Source organism: Bubalus bubalis, chromosome 17 (assembly GCF_019923935.1).
Source record: "Bubalus bubalis isolate 160015118507 breed Murrah chromosome 17, NDDB_SH_1, whole genome shotgun sequence".
NCBI lineage: Eukaryota > Metazoa > Chordata > Mammalia > Artiodactyla > Bovidae > Bubalus > Bubalus bubalis.
Window position 1 is genome coordinate 69394444 of NC_059173.1, and position 20048 is coordinate 69414491.

At 38.7% G+C, this 20048-nt stretch overlaps 1 protein-coding gene across 2 annotated transcripts in view; it reads right to left on the reverse strand.

Annotated features, from left to right (window-relative positions):
• Window positions 1–20048, reverse strand: part of PLRG1 (pleiotropic regulator 1) — a 20804-nt gene continuing 756 nt past the window's right edge. Inside the window, exons 2-16 of one of the 2 annotated variants that reach the window (XM_006056344.4) lie at window positions 18526–18632; window positions 18172–18243; window positions 17361–17503; window positions 15277–15330; window positions 13766–13859; window positions 13468–13549; window positions 11843–11944; window positions 10803–10895; window positions 6930–7079; window positions 6738–6839; window positions 6301–6403; window positions 5514–5622; window positions 4415–4554; window positions 3765–3958; window positions 1–472 (exon numbers count right to left, since the gene is read on the reverse strand). In XM_006056344.4, the coding sequence (XP_006056406.3) occupies window positions 413–472; window positions 3765–3958; window positions 4415–4554; window positions 5514–5622; window positions 6301–6403; window positions 6738–6839; window positions 6930–7079; window positions 10803–10895; window positions 11843–11944; window positions 13468–13549; window positions 13766–13859; window positions 15277–15330; window positions 17361–17490 (1413 nt within the window). In that variant the 5' untranslated portion in view covers window positions 17491–17503; window positions 18172–18243; window positions 18526–18632 and the 3' untranslated portion in view covers window positions 1–412. The remainder of the gene's footprint in view (window positions 473–3764; window positions 3959–4414; window positions 4555–5513; window positions 5623–6300; window positions 6404–6737; window positions 6840–6929; window positions 7080–10802; window positions 10896–11842; window positions 11945–13467; window positions 13550–13765; window positions 13860–15276; window positions 15331–17360; window positions 17504–18171; window positions 18244–18525; window positions 18633–20048) is intronic. The other variant, XM_006056342.4, reaches the window with a different exon arrangement.

A 20048-nucleotide genomic window follows, 5' to 3' on the forward strand; every position in this document is an offset into this window, starting at 1 on the left:
TAAGACTTCAAAATCCTTTAATCCCAAAATATCAATCACAGATACCAGTATTTAAGGGTTTAAGACAAAGATTACTCCCCTCAAAACATGTCCCACTATAGTAAGCAGTTTTGTAAGTTAAAAAAAGGGGGTGTGTTTTAATTGAAGTGGCAAATCATTCTGTTTAGGATAGTTATAGTCAAAAAACTCACATATGCTTGATATCTACATCTTACTTCCTAGGATCTCAAACTGTTAATTTTAGAAATAAAAACATGGGGGAGGACAGTTCATTGTAAAATATGAAAATGCAATGATTCAAGCATGAGTTTTTGCTTTATATTCCTAGCCAGAGCACAAATGACTGGATATTCTCATCCAGGCCAAGCTAAAAAGAAACAAAAAAACAAAAACTGCAACCACAATGAACACATCAAAATCTCTTTCTCTTGATAATTTCTGGCTTCCAGCTGACTGGATGAGTTTCTTCTGTCTAAAAACAGAAAAGTAAGTAAGTTAAAACAAAGTATTACTGATCTCCTTCATATTTAATAAGTTCTTTTCTAACAAAAATAAGGCACTTATTCTAAAGTATATTACTTGGCATTATACATATAGCAATTCTTTAACAATTTTAAGATAGGTGACAAACTTTTGGCATTATCTGATTATTTATCTAATAAATATTAAGATAAATAATATTTAATATCTAATAAAGGATGAATGCATTTGCTACAAATTCAGTTTATGGTGCTTCATTTTAAATCAAATGGTTTCTAGATATTCTAGTAACACCTAAGATTTGATTCTAGAATTAATTTGCATAGCAATCTATTTTTTTGTTGTTATTCTTAGGGTAAGATTTTATTGGAATGCAAAAGTAGGAAGTCAAGAAACACCTGGAGTAACAGGCAAATTTGGCCTTGGAATACGGAATGAAGCAGGGCAAAGACTAATAGAGTTTTGCCAAGAAAATGCACTGGTCATAACAAACACCCTCTTCCAACAACACAAGATAGGACTCTATACATGGACATCACCAGATGGTAAACACCGAAATCAGACTGATTATATTCTTTGCAGCCAAAGATGGAGAAGCTCTATACAGTCAGCAAAAACAAGACCAGGAGCTGACTGTGGCTCAGACCATGAACTCCTTATTGCCAAATTCAGACTTAAATTGAAGAAAGTAGGGAAAACCACTAGACCATTCAGGTATGACATAAATCAAATCCCTTATGATTATACAGTGGACGTGAGAAATAGATTTAAGGGCCTAGATCTGATAGATAGAGTGCCTGACGAGCTATGGAATGAGGTTCGTGACATTGTACAGGAGACAGGGATCAAGACCATCCCCATGGAAAAGAAATTCAAAAAAGCAAAATGGCTGTCTGGGGAGGCCTTACAAATAGCTGTGAAAAGAAGAGAAGCGAAAAGCAAAGGAGAAAAGGAAAGATATAAACATCTGAATGCAGAGTTCCAAAGAATAGCAAGAAGAGATAAGAAAGCCTTCTTCAGCGATCAATGCAAAGAAATAGAGGAAAACAACAGAATGGGAAAGACTAGAGATCTCTTCAAGAAAATCAGAGATGCCAAGGGAACATTTCATGCAAAGATGGGCTCGATAAAGGACAGAAATGGTATGGACCTAACAGAAGCAGAAGATATTAAGAAGAGGTGGCAAGAATACACAGAAGAACTGTACCAAAAAAATCTTCACAACCCAGATAACCACGATGGTGTGATCACTGACCTAGAACCAGACATCCTGGAATGTGAAGTCAAGTGGGCCTTAGAAAGCATCACTACTAACAAAGCTAGTGGAGGTGATGGCATTCCAGTTGAGCCATTTCAAATCCTGAAAGATGATGCTGTGAAAGTGCTGCACTCAGTATGCCAGCAAATTTGGAAAAGTCAGCAGCGGCCACAGGACTGGAAAAGGTCAGTTTTCATTCCAATCCCAAAGAAAGGCAATGCCAAAGAATGCTCAAATTACCACACAATTGCACTCATCTCACACGCTAGTAAATTAATGCTTAAAGTTCTCCAAGCCAGGCTTCAGCAATATGTGAACCGAGAACTTCCAGATGTTCAAGCTGGTTTTAGAAAAGGCAGAGGAACCAGAGATCATATTGCCAACATCTGCTGGATCATCGAAAAAGCAAGAGAGTTCCAGAAAAACATCTATTTCTGCTTTATTGACTATGCCAAAGCTTTTGACTGTGTGGATCACAATAAACTGTGGAAAATTCTTCAAGAGATTGGAATACCAGACCACCTGATCTGCCTCTTGAGAAATCTGTATGCAGGTCAGGAAGCAACAGTTAGAACTGGACATGGAACAACAGACTGGTTCCAAATAGGAAAAGGAGTATGTCAAGGCTGTATATTGTCACCCTGTTTATTTAACTTATATGCAGAGTACATCATGAGAAATGCTGGGCTGGAAGGGACACAAGCTGGAATCAAGATTGCTGGGAGAAATATCAATAACCTCAGATATGCAGATGACACCACCCTTATGGGAGAAAGTGAAGAGGAACTCAAAAAGCCTCTTGATGAAGGTGAAAGTGGAGAGTGAAGAAGTTGGCTTAAGGCTCAACATTCAGAAAATGAAGATCATGGCATCTGGTCCCATCACTTCATGGGAAATAGATGGGGAAACAGTGGAAACAGTGTCAGACTTTATTTTTCTGGGCTCCAAAATCACTGCAGATGGTGACTGCAGCCATGAAATTAAAAGACGCTTACTCCTTGGAAGGAAAGTTATGACCAACCTAGATAGCATATTCAAAAGCAGAGACATTACTTTGGCAACAAAGGTTCATCTAGTCAAGGCTATGGTTTTTCCTGTGGTCATGTATAGATGCAAGAGTTGGACTGTGAAGAAGGCTGAGCGCCGAAGAATTGATGCTTTTGAACTGTGGTGTTGGAGAAGACTCTTGAGAGTCCCTTGGACTGCAACAAGATCCAACCAGTCCATTCTAAAGGAGATCAGCCCTGGGATTTTTTTGGAAGGAATGATGCTAAAGCTGAAACTCCAGTACTTTGGCCACCTCATGCGAAGAGTTGACTCATTGGAAAAGACTCTGATGCTGGGAGGAATTGGGGGCAGGAGGAGAAGGGGACGACAGAAGATGAGATAGCTGGATGGCATCACTGACTCAATGGACATGAGTCTGAGTGAACTCCGGGAGTTGGTGATGGACAGGGAGGCCTGGCGTGCTGCGATTCATGGGGTCGCAAAGAGTCGGACACGACTGAGCAACTGATCTGATCTGAAGCAAAGCTGAGATAAAATCAAAACTATCTACAGATTTGCTGTCATTAGTGAAACCAATGCAAAAATCTATGAGCTGCTAAGTCACTTCAGTTGTGTCTGACTCTGTGCGACCCCATAGATGGCAGCCTACTAGGCTCCGCCGTCCCTGGGATTCTCCAGGCAAGAACACTGGAGTGGGTTGCCATTTCCTTCTCCAATGCATGAAAGTGAAAAGTGAAAGTGAAGTTGCTCAGTCGTGTCCGACTCCTAGCGACCCCATGGACTGCAGCCTACCAGGCTCCTCCCTCCATGGGTGTTTCCAGGCAAGAGTACTGGAGTGGGGTCCCATTGCCTTCTCCGAATCTATGAGCACACACTATTCAACATGACAAATATTTTAGTATTATGAAGATTATTTCCCCTCCTGATAATTTCAATAGCTTTAAAATGAGAAAATGCCTGGAAAATTGGCAAAGCTGACTTATTCTACTTTAAAATATCTATGAAATACAGAACTTACCGCTGTATCATCCTCTTTGTATACTTTTATGGTTTTATCAGCTTCAGCAGTTAGTAATCGACTTTCAGACTGATCAAAAGCACAAGCAAATATTCCCGACTCACTGTCCAAAGACCCAGGCTGCACTGCTGCGTGAACCCTCTGGAAATTGTAGCCAGTTCTCCAGTCCCAGAGATGCATAGTGCCATTGTCAGCTTAAAGGCAAAGACAGGTTAGACCAAGTGTCCCCTCAACAGTTCAGCCTGACAAACACTTATTAAGCACCCATCCTCAGCCAAGCACCATGGAGTTATAAAGATATATAACACACAGGCACTTGAGCTCCTCTTAATATCAATTTGTCTACTTTCATTTGTGCTTAATTCAGAATTTATTATAGATCTCAAAAAGCACCACAAAATGACATTCAACTTCAAAACACACAACCAAACTTAAGGTGATTTCTGGCATAAATCCTTAACTTAGATTTATCAATGTGGGAATTTAAAAAGAATTGAACCATGAAATATGCTATATGTATTATGAATTTTCATGAATACACATGTTAAACAGGCAAGTTCTATTCTAATACGTCAGTGTAATGACTTAGAAATTTTATTCGCTAAAAAAAAAAGATAGATTAAAACATATTTATCATAAAAATACCTTACCTCCAGATACAAGCACTCCATCAGAATTTACTGTCAATGTGTTAATAATAGCATTGTGACCAGAAAGATTTTGAATGAAACTTCCATCGGGGAATTTCCACTGTTTTATGTTATCTGGAGAACCAGACGCAAATGTGTAACTGAAATAAGAAAAGAATTAATAATAAAGTAAACAAAGTTAAATACAATGTGGATTTAAAAAAAATCTTATTATGGCTATATTTTGCATGTATCATCAGGATCTATGTAGTTTTGGCAAAATATTATCATCATACCAAGATAAAAATATCAAGACAAAAAGATCTGTTCCAACTTATATCAGATTTCTAAATTACTTTAAATGTATAAGTCCTAGATTGAAGTTATATTCTCCTCTCATTTCCCCAGTGCTCTATACTGAGCTAAAGCAATAAACATACAACCCCCTAAACTCACATGAAGGGCAAGGGGTGATGTAAATGTTTTGGAGAAAGCGAGAGAGAAAGCCAGAAGAAGAGGGAAAGAACTGAGAGAAGGAGAGGAAGAGAGAAGGGAGTCAGGTAGAGGAAGAAAGGGAGTGAGGGAGACAGGGATCGGAAGGAGGAGGCAAGATAAAGGCAGGGAGAGTGGGGAGGGAGGCGAGGCAGGAGACGAGTGACCTTGGGAGTGCCAGGGGACACGGTTCTACAGACAGCAGGTTGTGATGTTATGCTCCATCTCTCTGTGAATAATGTTCATGATACCTACTATTTTTTTCCTATGTATATTAATTTTTTCATTATGAAATTAACTATTCTATGTTTAGTCCAGTGTCCAATAATATTTTTGTCCAAAACATTAAATCTAGCGACTATTAGCTTCCATTACGACATGCAGCCTGTCACCATGATTTATTTGTATTATCTCATTTGACATCATTTTTCACCATGTAGAAAGTTTTCTTCATCTTATGCAGGACAAGAAAAATACTTCACAAGGAAAATAAAGGAAATGCAAGCTCATAAATGGAACAGGTCTGAAAAATGACTAAATGACTACCAAAGTAGTACTAATTTTGCTATTTCTGAATTATACTAAGAATTGAAGGAAGAAGAGAAGCTACTTAGGAAAACAGACTTACTGTCTTGGATGTAAAACCACAGCTCTGACTGATTTTTTGTGATTTGTTAATGTGACTCTTGTTTTTCCAGCCACCAAATCCCATAATCGTATTGTAGTATCATGGCTTCCTGTAAGGAGAATCCCCAAAATACAGACCAGAAAAAAAGAATGCAAGAGTTAAATATAATAAAACCTGAAGCATTCTTCTACAGACACATATATATGGAACAAAAGTCGTATCAACCTTTGACTAATTGCTTTCTATACTTTCAAAATATTTGGTTGATTTTAATCCTTAAATATAATAAATGCTGAGTGCACTGTCATCTGAAGAGCCAGAACAAACGTGAAAACAAATACATAATGTTATTCCCTAGTGGAGAGGAAGGCAAAAACTCTAATGATTATTTAAATAAAACAAGGGAAGGAATTATTTTCTAGTCTTAAAGATTCATTGCTATTAACCATGTTTTAAGCAAAGCAAGAATCAAATCAGTTCTAAAAGTCCGGGGTACTGCGTCTTCTAACATTAATTTCTTAGACTGCTAATTTTGAAACTATAAAACAGCACTTAGTTGTATCTAATAGCACTACTTTCTAGTCAGACATTACATGATACAAAGATTCTATGATATATAAAACTTATGACATAAAAACAGAATTAAATGTTACCACAATAAATTTAAAGTGCACAGAGAAACACTGAATATACAACACAAAGCAAGAATCACAGTAAATATGAAAAGTATATAATAATAATGCATGCTGATATGATATACCATAAACTTGAAAAGTATGGATCATACCAGTGATAATTTGGGGTTCCGCAGCCTGACACCTCACTGTAGCCACTGCGTTAGTATGTCCAGACAATGTGTGTACACTGGCTTTAGTTCTCACATCCCAAATCTATAAAAACAGCACACAATACCATCAATGAAAACAGGTATTCCTATCTTCAGGCAAGTAACAAGATCAATTCAAGCATGGGAACTGACTAGAAAACTGTGTAGACCTGTCTGAATAGAATGAAGAAAGTGTGTAAATGAAATAACCTGTCACATTTCAGGGGCAGGGCCACCCAACAGTGGATATGGAGAGGCCACAGAGCTGGGGATGAAGACTAGGTGGGGTACTGACGGGTCAAAGTAAGGATCTTGAAATTCTCTATGCAGAAACGCAGACCTCAGGATTGCACCCTGCAGGAGGCAGTGTATGCACAGATGGGCTCCAGTCCACTTACCCGTGCGGTTGAGTCTCGGCTACAGGTCACCAGCACATCAATGGTTGGGTGCAAATCCAAGCCGTACACGGCACTCAGATGTCCATGATAGTGCCTTATAACCTAAAAAAGAAGGGAGGAGAGTTAACTTATCTGTAACTGGGAGGATAAATAGGGGCTCATGATGCTTTCAGTCCTCAACTCCACACATACCTTATTATACTCGAGATCCCAGCATTTGACTTGCTTGTCTTCTCCACAGGAGAACAGGTACGGGCTCCTCGTGCTCACTATCACACCACGTACTGTGCTTATGTGCCCAGTTAACGACAGTTTCAACTTGCCACTAGCCAAGTCCCAGATCTGCAATCAAAAAATACTTAATTTTACTCTTGCTGATTATTTCAAAGCAAATTTTTAGAATCTTAATGTTAAAATTGTCATCAAAAGTGAAAGATAAAAACATATAAAACTACAAAAGTTTGCAAAATAACCCCATCACCAAAAATAAAAGCAGGAGAAAGAGAATTGAAAGGCATGCTCAAACTGGGAAAGTATTTGCATAGATGACAAAAAGTTCTTAATATATAAAGGGTATTGAGCCAAAGAATGAATACTGAGGTATTAAATTAGTCAAGGATGGCATCAACTTAAAAAGATATCCTGAAAAGTAGCAAATAAAATATTAAAAAGTTCAACCTCACTACAAATTTTATATACAGTTTTCTTTTTTAAAGATTAGTTACTCTTTTCTACTTATATTAGCATGTTAAGTTGCTTCAGTCATGTTCAACTCTTTGCTACCCTATGGTCTGTAGCCTGCCAGGCTCCTCTGTCCATGGGATTCTCCAGGTGAGAAACTAGACTGGGTTGCTATGCCCTCCTCCAGGGGATCTTTCCAACTCTGGGATCAAACCCACATCTCCTGCAGTGCAGGCGGATTCTTTACCGCTGAGCCACCAGGGGAGCCCATCGTATTAGTAGGTATTTTTAAAGAAACATAAGTAATGTCCTGAAAAGTATCCTCTCATGTGCTGCAAGCATCAATTCACCCATTTTGGAACTTCAAGAATGTCTGACCTTTTAATACTTTTTCTGGCAAACTATAACAAAGCAATACAGAAAATACAGAAAAACAATACAGAAAATTTAAAATACAGAAAAAGCTTTCAGTTCAGTTGCTCAGTCGTATCACTCTTTGCGACCCCATGAATCGCAGCACGCCAGTCCTCCCTGTCCATCACCAACTCCCAGAGTTCACTCAAATTCACGTCCATCGAGTCGGTGATGCCATCCAGCAATCTCATTCTCTGTCATCCCCTTTTGTCCTGCCCCCAATCTCTCCCAGCATCAGAGTCTTTTCCAATGAGTCAACTCTTCGCATGAGGTGGCCAAAGTACTGGAGTTTCAGCTTTAGCATCATTCCTTCCAAAGAACACCAAGGACTGATCTCCTTTAGAATGGATTGGTTGGATCTCCTTGCAGTCCAAGGGACTCTCAAGAGTCTTCTCCAACACCACAGTTCAAAAGCATCAATTCTTCAGTGCTCAGCTTTCTTCACAGTCCAACTCTTGCATCCATACATGACCACTGGAAAAACCATAGCCACATGACCACTGAAAAAACCACAGCCTCGACGAGACAGACCTTTGTTGCCAAAGTAATGTCTCTGCTTTTCAATATGCTGTCTAGGTGGGTCATAACTTTTCTTCCAAGGAGTAAGTGTCTTTTAATTTCATGGCTGCAGCCACCATCTGCAGTGATTTTGGAGCCCAGAAAAATAAAGTCTGACACTGTTTCCACAATTTCCCCATCTATTTCCCATGAAGTGATGGAACCGGATGCCATGATCTTTGTTTTCTGAATGTTGAGCTTTAAGCCAACTTTTTCACTCTCCTCTTTCACTTTCAAGAGGCTTTTTAGTTCTTCTTCACTTTCTGCCATAAGGGTGGTGTCATCTGCATATCTGAGGTTATTGATATTTCTCCCAGCAATCTTGATTCCAGCTTGTGCTTCTTCCAGCCCAGCATTTCTCATGATGTACTCTGCATAGAAGTTAAATAAGCCGGGTGACAATATACAGCCTTGACGTACTCCTTTTCCTATTTGGAACCAGTCTGTTGTTCCATGTCCAGTTCTAACTGTTGCCTCCTGACCTGCATATAGGTTTCTCAAGAGGTAGGTCAGGTGGTCTGGTATTCCAATCTCTTGAAGAATTTTCCACAGTTTATTATGATCCACACACTCAAAGGCTTTAGCATAGTCAATAAAGCAAAAATAGATGTTTTTCTGGAACTCTTTTGCTTTTTTGATGATCCAGCGGATGTTGGCAATTTGATCTCTGATTCCTCTGCCAGCTTGAACATCAGGAAGTTCACGGTTCACATATTGCTGAAGCCTGGCTTGGAGAATTTTGAGCATTACTTTACTAGCGTATGAGATGAGTGCAATTGTGCGGTCGTTTGAGCATTCTTTGGCATTGCTTTTCTTTGGGATTGGAATGAAAACTGACCTTTTCCAGTCCTGTGGCCACTGCTGAGTTTTCCACATTTGCTGGCATATCGAGTGCAGCACTTTCACCGCATCATCTTTCAGGATTTGAAAGAGCTCAACTGGAATTCCATCACCTCCACTAGCTTTGTTCGTAGTGATGCTTTCTAAGGCCCACTTGACTTCACATTCCAGGATGTCTGGCTCTAGGTCAGTGATCACACCATTGTGATTATCTGGGTCGTGAAGATCTTTTTTGTACAGTTCTTCTGTGTATTCTTGCCACCTCGTCTTAATATCTTCTGCTTCTGTTAGGTCCATACCATTTCTGTCCTTTATTGAGCCCATCTTTGCATGAAATGTTCCCTTGGTATCTCTAATTTTCTTGAAGAGATCTCTAGTCTTTCCCATTCTATTGTTTTCCTCTGTTTCTTTGCATTGATTGCTGAGGAAGGCTTTCTTATCTCTTCTTGCTATTCTTTGGAACTCTGCATTCAGATGCTTATATCTTTCCTTTTCTCCTTTGCTTTTTGCTTCTCTTGTTTTCACAGCTATTTGTAAAGCTATTTGAAAAAGCTTTAGACCCACACTAATTACACATTAGCATTGCTTATGTTAGTGAAAAATGAGGAAGCTAAAAAACTTTAATGTTCAACAGTAGGAAAACAGACTACAGCGTATCCAATGATAACAATACTATAGAAGCACTTAAAAAGATGTTCAGAGGAGGGGTGGATAGGCAGTTTGGGATTCAGAGATGCAAACTAGTATATATAGAACTGACAGACAACAAGGTCCTAATATATGGCTCAGGGAACTATATTCAATATCCTGTAATAAACCATACACATATATATATGTATACACACACACGTATATGGGGCTTCCCAGGTAGCACTAGTGGTAAAGAACTCGCCTGCCAATGCAGGAGACGTAAGAAACACAGGTTTGATTCCTGGATTGGGAAGATCCCCTGAAGAAGGGAACGGCTACCCACTCCAGTATTCTGGCCTGGAGAATTCCATGGACTGTATAGTCCATGGGGTCTCAAAGAGTCAGACACAACTGAGCGACTTTCACTTAAGTGAAAAAAAAACCTGGGACAAAATTACATATTTGAACATGAATGTTTAAAAGATACACATTTATAACCACAGGAAAAATGCTCAGAAGAAAATGCAGATACACATACACAGAGAAGTTAAAAATAAATTTATTCAAATATCTGACAGTAATAGGATTATGTATGGGTCTACATTCTTTTATTCTCCTTTACATTTTCCACATTTTTTAATAGATAAGCCTGCTTTAATTTTGTAATCAGAAGGGGAAAAAATATGAAGGAATTACTTGGAGATAGTCAGCATGCACTATCTGGAAAAAAACCGTTGTTTAAATACCACTTTCTCAAACAGATACTTATTTGGGACATTTAACTGGTACAAATTATTTTAACAGGCAATAAATTTTACTGCACACTCAGGTCTACAAATCAGAGAACTACAAAGCAGTTACCCAGAGGAAATAACTTAAAACACATTAAAATTACATGGCAAACAAAAAGTCGTATTTACTTTTTTCTTCTTTTCTTATTACCTTTATAGTTCTGTCAGCAGATCCAGTAACAAACCACTGATTTCCAGGTTCCACAGCAATACATCGAACCCAGCCAAGATGCCCACTGATCACCTGTATTAAGAAAAAAAGACAGAATGAGCAAGCTCACTATACATAAGCTAAAGCTGATTCAATTTCAAGTCATCATGCTTGTGTTAAATTTCATCCAATCTGACTTGCCCTACCCCTATCAAAAAAATGATAAGTTTATAAGATTAACTGCTAATTAGATTTTAAAATAAGTGTAAAATTATCTTCAACTGGTGAATGGATGAATATACAAACTGTGGTATATCTATACAATGGACTACTGCTTGACAATAAGAAGGAATGCATTAATACATGCAACAACTTAGATGAATCTAAATGCAGTAAGCTGAGTAAAGAAACCCAGCCCCAAAAGATATATACTGAATTTACGATACAACTGAAAAGCACAACTATAATGATAGAAAACAGATGAAAGGTTGGCAGGGTAGGGAAGGGTGTGATTCTAAAAAACAGCCCAGGGGTATGTGTGAATTGATAGAGGTTCTAATTATCCAGATTGTGGTAGTGGCTAACCAAGTCTATAACCTTTAAGATTTATTAGATCTATACACCAAAAGAAAGTCTATTCTATAGTATGGTAACATGTACAGCTGTCTATTTCCTACTATTTACATTTTACTTAATATTTGGTACATTTGAAATGTTCCGATGCATTGATTTTTCTCCTTGACCTTCATAAAGAACACCTCAAACACATTCCTAAATTTATTTTGTGTGCTCTCCATTCAGGAGCTTTCATCAATATTTTATACTACCTTTTATACAAAATATAAGTATATAACTTCTACTTAATGAAGTTTACTTTCCAAGATATCTTTTAAGATCGTGCCTAACCCCCTTCCTCCCAACCCCAAACTACCAGCTGTCATATATTCACTGTTTCCTCTTTATTCTAGCCCTTGGCTCTTGTTTAACTGAAAAGCAGTGATCATGTTTCCTGTAGTGCAATAACAGACAGGTTCACTCACTCTGTAGAGTTTCCACGGTGGGTGCCACTGGGGTTTTGGCATTGTAGGGGCTTTTTTAGCCATCAGTGCAGAGTTCTTGGCATTGCTACCCTCTATAACAACCTAGATAAGGAAAAGATTACACTATTATTAAAGACATCCTATCTACAATTTCATGTTATCAATTCTAAAATGGAAAGTCAAAGAGGGGACTTATGAAAGGTTTTTTTTCCTTAAAGGAAAGCTGAAAAATATTTGTATACCCAGAAAATGAGTCTAAGACTTCCAATCAGAACTATATGTTCTGTTTGTTAATTTTGACTTTAAAACACAAAAAATCTCACGAGGCAGAACCTTAGCATTGAAAGCCATATCACTGTGCATGGGTTCAAAACCCAATTCTGTCCATTACCAGCTGAAGACCTGAGGTAAAAAATTAAGTAATTTCTGTGCCTCATTAGTAAAATGGAAATAACAGCAACTGCCCCATAGAGGGATTCCGAGGACTATGACAGAGTGGTCAGTGTTCAACGTAAACTCCAGTTTTTAAGTAACTGTTAATGCCACTTCCTTTGTCACATTTTAACATTACTGATCTAATATTACAAAGGAGATTGAAAGTTCCTTCTATTTATCTCCTACAAAAGTATTTCAAGACTATATAAGGGTATACTAGCTGATATAACCATCTACTGCTAGCATCCCATCCAAAAAATACTGAAGTCTGTAAACGGCCTGTGCTCAAGAGGCTTATGTTATATCCCAAGCAGGCAGAAAGTCTGGGCAGATCCTGTGAATGGAGGCTAAAGAAAAATGAGGTGGGAGGACTACAAATTCACTCACTTCATAAAGCAACTGCCCAACAAACTGAGGAAGTAAGGCCTGTACTTATGTCAAGTGACAGCATAATAAAGCAAACTGCATTTTCAGTTATTCCTTCTACAACTACTTTCATTGGTAACAACAGCTGCCACTTACTTACAGATAAATTATATATTTCTAAATGCTCATTTATAAAATACTAGTTGTATAGCGTATGAATACTATAATGCCAATAGCACTCAACTCAAACAGGATAAACCAACTGAGAGCTTAATAAAAGACACTTCACATCTAACACATACTAATACAAGCTTCAGAACAACAGTGCTTGTATTTTTAATACTGGGTAACAAACAGCAACATCACAGTATCCTCATCAAAATAACTGTCACACCCAACATGCAAGTAAGACACAGGATTAACAGAACTTCTTTTGTCAGTTCACTAGCAACTTCAATTTTAGGGCTATGAAATATTAACAACGAGCTCAGGAAGAGTCTGCCTGCTACTGCAGGAGACCTGGGTTCAATACCTGGGTTGGGAAGATCCCATGGAGAAGAGAATGGCAACCCATTCCAGTATTATTGGCTGGAAAATTCCATGGGCAGAGGTGCCTGGAGGGCTACAGTCCCTGGGGTCACAAAGAGTCGGACAGGACTGAGCGACTAACACTTTCACTTTTAGGCTGCTATTTACTTGAAAAATTCCAAGGAAAATGTTCATTCATTTAACTTTTCAGGTGAGACTCTTAAGAGTAAAGGGACACAGGCAGTATGCTCCACAGTCAGAAACCCGCAGCACGGCAAGATTCGACACAGACTCACCGCCCCTGCAGGTTGCACACGGTCAGGAGCCCCAGGGTGCCGGTATTCACCGCCAGCAGGCACAGGACGATTTGCATCAGCTCTGAGGAAAAAGAAAAGAACCACCACAATGTAAGTAAGCAACGCCTCCAGTCACTTCATCTGCAGGACTGACTCTTTTTTAAGTTTTTGTAAGCACTGGTAAAGGAAAATGTCACATAATACATAATTACCAAGAAACAAATTTAAATATAAGAAAAAAATCTAAGCAGTAAACTATGCTTTCAAAATCTTTGTAATTTAGAAGCATATTTCCTACCTGGCTTGAGAAGCAGGTAATGCCACAGCTAAGGACTGTGCAGCTGATTCACTTGGCATTCTTTGGATCTTAGTGTCTGCTGTCAAAGCAACCCCTATTAAAATCAGAAAAAAACCAACTATTTTTAGTATCTATCTTTGCTTTCATTTATATGCATTTATAATAAAAAACTGGAGTAAGACATGCCAAAAAAGGAAATGGTAATCATCTCCAGATGGTGATATTACAAAAATTTTTATTATATTTTGCAGGTCTTTTGTTATGAAATTAAAAGACGCTTACTCCTTGGAAGGAAAGTTATGACCAACCTAGATAGCATATTCAAAAGCAGAGACATTACTTTGCCAACAAAGGTCCGTCTAGTCAAGGCTATGGTTTTTCCTGTGGTCATGTATGGAGGTGAGAGTTGGACTGGGAAGAAGGCTGAGCACCAAAGAATTGATGCTTTTGAACTGTGGTGTTGGAGAAGACTCTTGAGACTCCCTTGGACTGCAAGGAGATCCAACCAGTCCATTCTGAAGGAGATCAGTCCTGGGATTTCTTTGGAAGGAATGATGCTAAAGCTGAAACTCCAGTACTTTGGCCACCTCATGCGAAGAGTTGACTCATTGGAAAAGACTCTGATGCTGGGAGGGATTGGGGGCAGGAGCAGAAGGGGATGACAGAGGATGAGATGGCTGGATGGCATCACTGACTCGATGGATGTGAGTTTCAGTGAACTCTGGGAGTTGGTGATGGACAGGGAGGCCTGGCGTGCTGTGATTCATGGGGTTGCAAAGAGTTGGACACGACTGAGCGACTGATCTGATCTGATAATAAATATTGCTCAATGTATATCTCAAATTTATCTCACATATTTAATTAAAAGTTTGATATGAACATAGCCCAACATAGTAGTTAAATTTAATACATAATAGTTAAATCTCTATTATCTTAGGATACTACTTTCAAATATAAAAATTAAGCAGTTCCCCAAATACTAACAGAGTCTTTCCAAGGGTAAATGTAAATTCCTACAACAAAAAGCACTAATTTACCTATACTTTCAATGTGGTGAATTCTGTCCTCTAAAATTACTAAATCTAGATATACTAAGCTTTGTGTCCTCCACTCTGTGATTCTGGCCACTCTACTTGTGTGCTAATTCTTCTACACATACACCATAGCCAGGATATGTTTCTATCATACCTGCTTCTACACGAACATTTTCAACACTTTCATGAGCTTAGTGATATTAATGTGTTTAACTAAACCTCCAGGTATAAGCTTGTCTTAGCCCGGAGCAGTCTTTTGAATTCTTAGCACAGTGCCTGATGAAAAATAGGTGCGTAATTTAGTTTGCAGAATGACTGCATATGAAATGTATGTTAATTCTTATCTAAAATGCTCTGCCTGAATACCTGGTTATGGAGCTTATCTTATATTCTACAGGCAATGGGGATCATATTATTGGCTCATTTGTGGAAATATAAGTGATCATGAGACATTTTCATATATAACAGTTCATTTACCAGGTCCTGGTGGATACGGATGTGTACCTGTCACCAAATATTCAACTTCTTGTCCTACCAAAAGAAAGAGAAATAAAATTCATCAATGGCAAAATTACCTTATATACACGTGCTATTTCTTTTAATGAATTAAATAATATTAAATTATCAACTGGATTTCTTAAATCTTCCCAACTAATCAAGTCTCAGAAATAAGATAAGTTGATCATTTTTGTTTTGTCTTCTGGAGACATATACACAGCTATTTCCTTAGCCATTTGCTGATGTGAGGTCAAGAAAGCTTGTAAGTTTGTTACACAGCAATGTAACAGCAATAGAAAGGTCATCCTGGCAAGTAATAATCCACTCAGGCTTATCTTCTAAGAAAATGGTTTTCTTGTGGAACCTTGGATTATCTTTGTTCACTATGATTTTAGTACTTAATATCACCTTTCTTAATTATAGCCAAAACAGATAGATGCCCTCTCCACAGGTTAGGAATTTTCCCTTTAGTCTCCACCATGAGAAAGGCAATGCCAAAGAATGTTCAAACTACTGCACAATTGCACTCATCTCACATGCTAGTAAAGTAATGCTCAAAATTCTCCAAGCCAGGTTTCAGCAATACGTGAACCACGAACTTCCTGATGTTCCAGCTGGTTTTAGAAAAGGCAGAGGAACCAGAGATCAAATTGCCAACATCCGCTGGATCATCGAAAAAGCAAGAGAGTTCCAGAAAAACATCTATTTCTGCTTTATTGACTATGCCAAAGCCTCTGACGGTGTGGATCACAACAAACTGTGGAAAATTCTTCAAGAGATGGGAATACCAGACCACCTGACCTGCCTCTTGAGAAAGCTGTATGCAGGTCAGAAAGCAACAGTTAGAACTGGACATGGAACAACAGACTGGTTCCAAAAAGGAAAAGGAGTATGTCAAGACTGTATATTTTCACCCTGCTTATTTAACTTATATGCAGAGTACATCATGAGAAACGCTGGACTGGAAGAAACACAAGCTGGAATCAAGATTGCCGGGAGAAATATCAATAACCTCAGATATGCAGATGACACCACCTTTATGGCAGAAAGTAAAGAGGAACTAAAAAGCCTCTTGATGAAAGTGAAAGAGGAGAGTGAAAAAGTTGGCTTAAAGCTCAACATTCAGAAAACGAAGATCATGGCATCCGGTCCCAACACTTCATGGGAAATAGATGTGGAAACAGTGTCAGACTTTACTTTTCTGGGCTCCAAAATCACTGCAGATTGTGACTGCAGCCATGAAATTAAAAGATGCTTACTCCTTGGAAGGAAAAGTTATGACCAACCTAGATAGCATATTCAAAAGCAGAGACATTACTTTGCCAACAAAGGTCCGTCTAGTCAAGGCTATGGGTTTTCCTGTGGTCATGTATGGAGGTGAGAGTTGGACTGGGAAGAAGGCTGAGCACCAGAGAATTGATGCTTTTAAACTGTGGTGTTGGAGAAGACTCTTGGAGAGTCCCTTGGACTGCAAGAAGATCCAATCAGTCCACTCTGAAGGAGATCAGCCCTGGGATTTCTTTGGAAGGAATGATGCTAAAGCTGAAACTCCAGTACTTTGGCCACCTCATGAGAAGAGTTGACTCACTGGAAAAGACTCTGATGCTGGGAGGGATTGGGGGCAGGAGCAGAAGGGGACGACAGAGGATGAGATGGCTGGATGGCATCACTGACTCGATGGATGTGAGTTTCAGTGAACTCTGGGAGTTGGTGATGGACAGGGAGGCCTGGTGTGCTGCGATTCATGGGGTCGCAAAGAGTCAGACATGACTGAGCAACTGAACTGAACTGAATTGATGACTATCTCCAAATCCTAAGAATCTCTGTCATCATCATAACACTGTTTTTCAATTTCATATAAGGAAAAAAATCCACCAACCAATAATCTCACTCATTATGAGGAATGAGGAAATCAGGACTTCTACTATAATCTTGGTACAGCTGTTAAATAGGGTTGTGATTCTAATAAGTCCTTCTAGGAGGAGCACTAATAAGATATTTTCATTTTTCTATTTTTAAAATTCACATTTAAATCCTAACAATTCTGACAAAGCCACACTCACCTTGATTGGCAGGATACTGTTTGTGTCCATATGAATCTGATGCATTCTGAGGGACTTTCTCTTTAAGATTTTCTTTGGAAGTAGGCATATGCAACACAGGACCATATTCATTACGCAGCTTGATTGCCATTTTCCGTTTGTGACTATTTAAAAATTATAAACACAAAAATGTATCTTTGAGTACTTTAAATATATATATTAATGTAAATATATTCATAGATAGCTAGGACACAAATTTTTAAACAGCTTAAGCTTGCCTAATCTTAATGTAGAAAACATTTCTGGTAAGATTTTAAAGTTAAACATTTAAAAAAATTTCCAAGTGCATTTCCACACTTTGTTCACAATCTACCACACAGCATCCATTAAGCTGAGTATATTTCAGTTTGTTGACCAATTATAAAAAACCTTCATGTTGATTTATCGAAGGTCTAACTGATGTTAAAATATATAGAAACTAATATATCCTTTAAAAAACCTCATAGTCAATATACTTCCCTTCTATATGTCTAAATGTAAAAATACAGTAAGAGCTTCTATAGTAACCTTTCCTGGATATATCTACAAAGACTAATTAAAACTAATCCAAGTACTTAGTTCAGTATTTTAGAAAGAAATGCAAGTACTATGCTACTTTTAAGGACAGCCCACTTTGTTAATTAAATATAAATGCTTGTTTGAGTAATTAGGTAGATTTTAAAAGAAGGGTAAAGGACAAAGAAGGAACACTGCACATAATGCAATCCCAGACTGGAGCTGGAGATGTAGAACCAAAAATATGCCACCACTCAAGAATCTTCATCATACTAACGAGAAAAGATGGGAGTAGAAGTACTGGCCAGGTACAATTTCAGCTCAGCAAGGCTCTGAGAGCAGCAGGAAGCTGAAAGCACATACAAAGTGATTGATTATAAAATATAACACCTAAAAGGGACTCTCCTAATTACTGGGTATTTGTAAAATGCAATTAATAAGGGGAATTTTTCTGTAAAAAGCCAAAAAAAAGTTAAATCAGCTTAAATTATGCCAAAACATCATTCATTACTAATAGATCTCCTAAGAATTAGTATTACTCACTAATTTTTAAAGGTTCCCCTCTCCCTGCTCTCTTCCCCCATTATTAAAAGTTGAAACATTCTAGCAATTGAAAAGGAACTATCCCTACCTCTCTTCATCCAAAGGCACAGGTTTTCCATTATCAGCCACAAACATGTCATGGGTTCTCTTCAACGACCTGAACACAAGCGTGTGTACAGAATGCTTCTGCACCTCCTAGAAAGAAAGAGTGTCATTACATACCTAGCTACAAATTACATACACCATAATCTAAACCGAAGCAAATTAATGATAAACTTTACACCTTTAAATATGTAAAACTTTGTACCACTCACCACAGCTATTTATAACAAGCTATAGGAGTCAAGTTCAGGGAAGAGGAGGAAGCTGCTCTTGGGCCACAGCCCCAGGTATACCAACCGAGTGATGCCTGAAATCAGTCACTTGTTCAATACACATTTACTGAGTTCCTACTAAATGAGTGCCAGGCATTGTGCTAGAAACAACAGAATAATGAAAAGGCAGCCACCGTCCCTGTGCTCAAGAGGAAACATAAAAATAGGGTAAGTAATTCCATATTTTAATAACTGCTATGAAGGAAACAAGCAGGGGGCTGAGACAAACAGAGCAAGACCTTAGGCTGGTTATGGAAGATCTCTCTGAGGTGGCAGCTAAGCAGAGAAGGAATCAGTCTTGCACAAAATAGAGGTAAGAACAATTCAGGCAGGACTTCTCCGCTGGTACAGCAGATCAGAATCTGCCTGCCAATGCGGGGACACAGGTTCCACCTGATCGGGGAAGAATCCACAGGCCACAGAACAACTAAAGTCCCTGCGCCACAACTTCAGGAGCCTGTGCGCCTCGAGCCTGTGCTCGGCAGAGAAGCTGCCGCAATGAGAAGGTCCCGCACAGTGATGAAGAGTAGCCCCTCCTTCCTTGCAACTGCAGAAAGCCCACGCGCAGGAACGAAGACTCAGCGAAACTGAAAAAAATCAATCAATCAAAAAAAAAAAAAAAATCCAGACAAGGAGAAAAAGTCATATACAAAAGCGTTCTGTAACTGAAATACTGCCAGAAGCTGTAGTACATAATGTACAGTACAAAAGCTGTAGAACATAGTATATGTTCGGTGAAAAGGAGGGTTCGTGATGGAAGGTGAGGTTGTAAGGACAGACAAGGTCCCGGTAAGTTGTTTTTTATACAATTGCAAGAGTGTGCATTTTTACTCTAGTTTTACACAGGGCCACTAAAGTCTCATACAAGAAAAGTCGATCAACTTAGGTTTTAAACAGATCAATTTGGTGCGGAAGGGAGAGGGATAACAAACGCGGAAGCAACAAGACCAACCACCTAAAAGCAAATGTATCAGCGCTGGTGGAAGATGATGCGGTCTGAATTTAGGTGATGACAGTGGGCCTAGATAAAGAGCCAAGAATTCCGAGATTAAAATGAACAGAGCTTGCTAACAGAATGATAGCTCAAGCTAGGGGGAAATGCAAAAATTCAAGTCGGGCAGGTTTTCCCGGAAAAGAGCTTAAATAGGAGACAAAGCGAAGACCAGAGGAGACCACCAGGGAGGACACAGAGTCACTGACTCTACCCAGCAGACGGCGAGTACCTGTGGTCAAACAT